Source organism: Corvus brachyrhynchos, unplaced genomic scaffold (assembly GCF_000691975.1).
Source record: "Corvus brachyrhynchos isolate BGI_N302 unplaced genomic scaffold, ASM69197v1 scaffold255, whole genome shotgun sequence".
In the NCBI taxonomy this organism is placed as follows: domain Eukaryota; kingdom Metazoa; phylum Chordata; class Aves; order Passeriformes; family Corvidae; genus Corvus; species Corvus brachyrhynchos.
Window position 1 is genome coordinate 5,983,914 of NW_008238358.1, and position 6,243 is coordinate 5,990,156.

Sequence of the window (6,243 nt, forward strand, 5' to 3'; positions counted from 1 at the left end):
TGAAGCATATCCAGGAGGATCCTTGCTAAAAGGCACTGCCATTCCTAAGGCCCTTAAGTTTCTGCCTGCTGACGAAGGAAGGTGTGCTGGCTGTGCTGATGGGGCACGGCGCAGTGCCCGGGAGAGGACACCTGTGCCCTGAGGAACCATCTTCACACACAGATGGTGCTGTGCTCTTACCAGCCAAACACATCTGAATTAACCTGCACCCCTGAAATGGTTTCTGGGTCCTGGACCAGCTTCTCCAGCACTTTTATATCCAGTGGTATTGCTCTTTTTTCCGGTCATGATGCTCTCCATGGCTGTGCCCACTCCAGAGCTTTAGTTTGGACCAGGAGGCTTTTGTCCTGTGTGTCCATCCTGTCCCATGCTTGGGCAGAGCCACCTCTAATGACATGGATGGGCTTGCTTCCAGGTGCAACTAGAAGATGCACTACAATAACTAAAGGGAACTTGACCCAGAAGACCAGCACAGAGCCAGCCTGGTGTAAAATCTCCCAGCATGACCTGTTCTCCTTACAGAGCCCTCCCAGCTGAGCCTAACAACCTCCCTTGCTGTACACAAGTCTAGCAGCCAACACATCACCCAGGAAACACACACCCTCAATGTGTAACCCAGATTTGAGCTTATTGCTTCTTTTTGCACATGATTAGAACAGGAGAAATGCTTCTTAGCTAGGCAGCTGGTTATAGGGACTGATTAGGGTAAAGTTCCTTTGAGAAATTTATTTTTAAACTGATGTAGGCCAGCTTTTTAGCTATAAAGATGGTGGAAGGTATGATCCCAAGTGCTTCTGCTGACCCAGTTTTACAGGAGCAGGCACCACTCTTTTGCAAAAATGGGACAATAAAAGAAGTTTAAACCTTTCGATCCTGGTTTTTGCCCTATTCCCAGTTCATTTTGGAACAAATCTAGATGGCAATAGTAGCTGGCTCAAAGCGGCCTCTAGGGGAGCTACAAGATTGTATCCAGGGGTTTTCAAAGAAGCAAGCTAGCCAAATTTCCTATACAGTATGTACAACACCAGTCTTTGTTAGTGTTACATTTAATGCAAATTACTTGCCCATGTTGGCCCTAGCATCGTGCCCAAAAGCTCAGACAATCTACTTCTTCCAGTCCACTTTTTCAAACTGGCTCTTCTGCAACATCTTTAAAGGCAGGTACAAGTTAACGTGCAGATCTCAGACAGATGTTTCCAGCCCAGACATATTCAGGGGACAAACTGTGCATTCCCTGGAACGGCATCACTAAGCACATGGGGTGCTGCAGCAGGGCAGCTGACAAGGAAGGCATGCCTGGCATGCAACCACAGCTTGGGAGGGAATGGCTTCCTTAGAAAAGGGCCCAACAGCACACAGAGCAGACAGAAGCAATTAGGAGCTCACAGGGAAGGCAGGACCAAATAAAAAACGTTGTCAGAAGCCTGCAGAGGTTATGTCAATACTACACAGGCCCATTGAACTAACTCTGCCCTCTCTTAACAACTCTGCTTCTGTCCCATAGACTCTGCATACAGTCTCATTTGCACATTTTGCTGTCATGGCTAAAACATCTACTCATCTTCAAACTTTAGAGGTGTTAGTACAACATGAATTTCTCTACAGTGTGCAGAGGTCTATTTGCTCCTTCTTTTGCTCTTTCCTGGGGGTGGTTGCCCACCACCCTGCACTATGGCTCACAGCCTATATTGGAAATGGAAGGGAGATATGAGCTATTTTATGGACTTTTAGTTCCTTGAAGAGTTAGTTGCACATGGGAGAGAAAAATGCACACCTACAAAAAAGCAGCTGTACAGCTGCATAAGCAACATGCATTCAAGAACACTGTAACAGTCTAAGTAATTCACATAGTGATAAAGAAGATTTTTATAGGAAAGAAGTACTCAGGATAAAAGAAACAAACTAAAAAAGAAAATCTCCTGACAAAAAGCTTTTTCAAATTGATAAAATTATTTCAGTATGAGTACAAGTTCCTACTAAGTTCAAACCTAAATGCTTTCTCTGCAAGCACCACCAAGTACAGAAATCAAGAGACTTCTGCAAACAATATGCCCTGAAAGCAAAGCAGCCAGATAACACAAGATGAAAGTCAGCCTCCCACAAGTTTAGGGTGGACACACAATGCAGATTTATCAAATACAAAAGGAAACAAATCCTGCTGTCACAACCCCTGACTCTAGCTCAGAAATGCTTTGCACACCATTTCCACATAGATGATTAATTCTAAAACCCTTGAACTCAGAGTCCATGGCAAGCTGGACAAAGAAAACAAAAAGCACGGGACAAACCTCACTCTTGAGAAAAAACAATGTGGTAGAAATCCTTTGCTGGAACATCTGGAGTCATCAATACTCCTGTTACACAGGGTGTAATGAGAGATCCTTGAACCAGCTCGGCTCGGAGCTGAGGTTTGATTAGGATGTGGCATGCTGGCAATTGCCTTTTACCAGCTGAAGTGCAGCAGTTTTGTGCAATGTGCTGCAACTACCCCTCCCTCTTTCCCCAGTACCATGAGGGCACACAGTCACCACCAGGACCAGTCCCATCCTGCCCAGCCAGCAGCCGTGCATACCATGTATTTTCCAAACTCCTCTTGGTTGCATAGAACAGTATCTCCTTTCTGCTGAGACAAAAGGAAATCTGCCCACCAACATCAGGCATATGCCACGGCTCAACTGTTTTTAATAAACAGGTTATTATTTTACACCCATTGGGATAAAAGGAACAAAACGAAATCCCAAATTACAAAAAATACAATTTAAAGAATTGTTCACAAGAAAACAAAAGCTTTCAGCCAAAACTTTCTGTGCCACTCTTTCCTTCCTTGCCTGTTCTGGGGCATGGTTCCTCATCACTGACGCAGCCCCATTTGCCACCTTGACATTCAGTTGGCACTTTCCAAAATAAGAGGATTCTCATGCCAATTTATCTTTTGTGTCCAGAAGATACTGGGCCCTCTGAGTAGGGACTCTTAATCAAACCACCTGATCTAGCACTCCCAGCTTACCTTTGGACCGTTTCCTGGCTTCAAGTGATAACCAAAGACAAGTTCAAGATTCACTACTTTCTCTATGCTTTCTTCAGCTCCACCTGCAGAATCCTGCCAAAAAAAAAGGCAAAGGTGAGAATTCACATCTACCACAACCCACTGGGAGACAGGAGCACACCCTTTGGTGGCAGAAAGGATTTGCCTTTCAGATGCTACAAGTCTGACAGGCAGCAGAAAGGAGACATCACACGCCAAGAGGGGCAAAGGCTTCTGCATGGGTTTAGGGTGGGTGGTGGATGGCAACTGGGAGATGCTGCACAGTTTCTGCTCCTGGCTGAGCTGCTCTGGCACAGTGCAGTGTCCCTGTGAGCATTGTGGCAGCCTCTGCCATTGGAATTGCAGCTGGCACGGCAAGGCGGCAATGCTCTGACTTTCATTTTCCCCTCCAGGGAACAGAGTTTTGCTATGTGCAAATTCGCTTTAAGTGGATTTCACTCTATAGCTGTGCAATAAATTATGACTAAAAAAGCTACTTCAGGATTTGGGGTCTAGAATTCCTTGATTAGTTCACTGAACTAAATCAGGCAAATATTTGATCTAGCAACACCAAGGTTCCCAAACACTCTCTCCCTTTTGCATGGGTCTTATTACTGATATCAGAAAACCAGTTGATTAACGTAAGGGTGACTAGACACTAAATCATCCTTCTCTCCTATAACATTAGCAAACTGAGGAATCATGGGCTTATTCTGGGCCAGGAGTCTGCTGTTCTTCAGTGGTAATCAGCTGGTGGCAGCAGTTTGGAGGGATGGCTCTTCAAAGTAGTTTCTGATTAATGACCGCAAACTAATCACGACCAGTTGTCTTTTAATTTAATTCCACCAGCTCCATGATAAAATCTTAGAACCACCTTGAAAACAACTTTTATTATCCTATTACTTGTTCTGATGTGACCCATTGCTGCTGTTGACTCTCTGCATTTGTTCCAACCTTCTGTAGGAACTACAGCCTTGTCCTCCCCTGAATGGGGGCAAGTTGAGACATGAGAACAGTGAAATATTCATACCAGCACGAGAAGTATGTCTTATATCAACAATGAGACTTGCCTTAATTAATGGCGGAAAATGAAACAGATTTAGGTAGTCATGAGTTAACTTCTCGATAGCAGTCTAGAAAAAAAAATCAACAAAACCAGATGGCAGTTATTTAGAATCTCATCCTGCAAATACCAGCACAAAAAACAGCACAACTCCATGTGCCCTCTATTTCCCACTGTGGATACATTAGGGCATGTGTGAAGAGTTTAAAATACAGCCCTGTCCAGTAAACTGTTGTGGTAGATTGGGCCCGATTTACATTCAGAATCAGATCTGCTTAATCAGAAAAAGAGATGTTCAGGAGCTTGTTTTTGTTGTTTTTATTTATGCTCAAATCAACCCAGGAAGCTGAGATCTTTCATTCTGGACATTATTGACTTTATTAAGTTTCAATAATTTTCCCTGTAGGAAATGTAAATTAAATATATCAGTAATGGTGTGTGGGCATGGAAAAAACGGCTGATGAGCAAAAGGGGAATAAATCTGTGTGACTTATGAAGTTAAATTTGCAGGACTAGCAATTACAATACAAGTGTCTCTTTACTAGCAAATTGTGATCTAAAATGATTGAGACCCAACAGAATTATAGATGCTGCTTTTAGAAAATCCCTTTTCCAAAGCTGACTGCCAGAAAACGGAACTCTCTCCTGTGGCTACAGTACTAGTACCATTGCTGCTGTCATGATCACATTTTCCAGACCGTAATTTTCTTAACCCATTACAAACATTAGATATTTAAAACACTGTTTTAAAGCAAAGTTCTAAGAGTAAAGAAACCTGGCTGTCAATCAGCTTTAGAGTTCTCCAACTGAGTTTTGTTAGTCTAAATATGCTTTACACTATAAATGAGATCTGGAAGTTGAGAAGTTGATATTTCAGTTCAAATAACTGTTTTTGTATCTGTTTCTCCTTCAGCTAAAGAGAGCTCTCTCTGAAGATTCCCAAGCTTTTCTGCTAGGAGAATGGCTCTCCTAGGTGAATCTGTAGCAGAACTGCCATCCAGCTCACCAGAAAACCAAGAACTTTAGAGGAGTATAAAGACTACAGCACATTTTCATGCCTCATAAAATGCTCAGGGTGCTTTGAGTTCTATATCCATATGAAGCTAGAACTCCATTTATTTTAGATATCAAATATGTTCTCTTTTTAGCTTTGTAACGTTTTTTGTTGCTAATACTACTGAAACCCCATAGACTCTAATATTCACACTATAACCTAGTGCAACATTCAATATATGCTGATAATACCTTTAAATGGATGATGTGTCCTCTGGAAACAATTCCCATGTCCTTTAGATCCTCTTCTTCTAGAAGAAGCAATTGCTTCCCAGTGATATGATGTTCCTTAAACAAGCTAGCATAGACACTCATTTCACCAGAAGTATCGCCTTAAGATAAAAGAGGTTATTCAAAAATCCACACAGCACTTTATTGGGGGGGGAGGGAATGAATAAATGTATATTAGTTCATAAATATAAATATGAAAGTACACATGAATAGCTTTTACCTTTTCTAGTAAGTTGTTGCATCCAGAAAAACTGCAAAAAAGAGGAATCAATCTTGAAGTTCAAATTATCACAATCTTGTATTACAGTTATTTGTAGTTCACAAGTAATCATCGTTTTTAAAATAAAATTTAAAAACATTTCTCACTTTGGGATGACTCAAGATTCACCAATGCAAGTGATTATTACTTCTATTTAGCTTTTCTAACCTGCCTTCCATTTTGCAGCCACCTTTCTCAGTTTATTGTCATGAAGAACTGAAATGACTGAAGCGGAAGCTGAGAAATGTCACGTGCTACAAGGACTGAAGTGAAGGAGCCAGGGCTTTTATGGCTTTTGCACTGGCTTTCCAGACAGTCCTTTGGTAAATGTCAGCCAAACAACCCCATGATGCACAACACACAAAGAGAGTGCTTGATAGGACATTGAAACACATCACTATGCCAGAGATAAAGCACTAATGTGTCTTGTTTAGCCTTTTAGCTGAATAAAAAGGTAAAAAGCACTCAATGCCATTATTTTATATGAAAAAGAGGTTCCACACCCCCTAAATAGCCCCAAACTTTTTTCAGTTAATTGCCATCCAGGTGGCACACAGTGGGATAAAACCTGTCCAGGGTCAGGTCTTCCACATTCGTTAAAGGAGGACTCAG

General features: G+C 42.0%; 1 protein-coding gene across 1 annotated transcript in view; it reads right to left on the reverse strand.

Moving 5' to 3' along the window:
- LOC103616562 (mitogen-activated protein kinase kinase kinase MLT) overlaps positions 1 to 6,243 on the reverse strand; it is an 85,661-nt gene that overhangs the window by 18,083 nt on the left and 61,335 nt on the right. Inside the window, exons 12-15 of the mRNA XM_017735609.1 lie at positions 5,593 to 5,623; positions 5,334 to 5,473; positions 4,096 to 4,158; positions 3,008 to 3,100 (exon numbers count right to left, since the gene is read on the reverse strand). Of these exons, the coding sequence (XP_017591098.1) occupies positions 3,008 to 3,100; positions 4,096 to 4,158; positions 5,334 to 5,473; positions 5,593 to 5,623 (327 nt within the window). The remainder of the gene's footprint in view (positions 1 to 3,007; positions 3,101 to 4,095; positions 4,159 to 5,333; positions 5,474 to 5,592; positions 5,624 to 6,243) is intronic.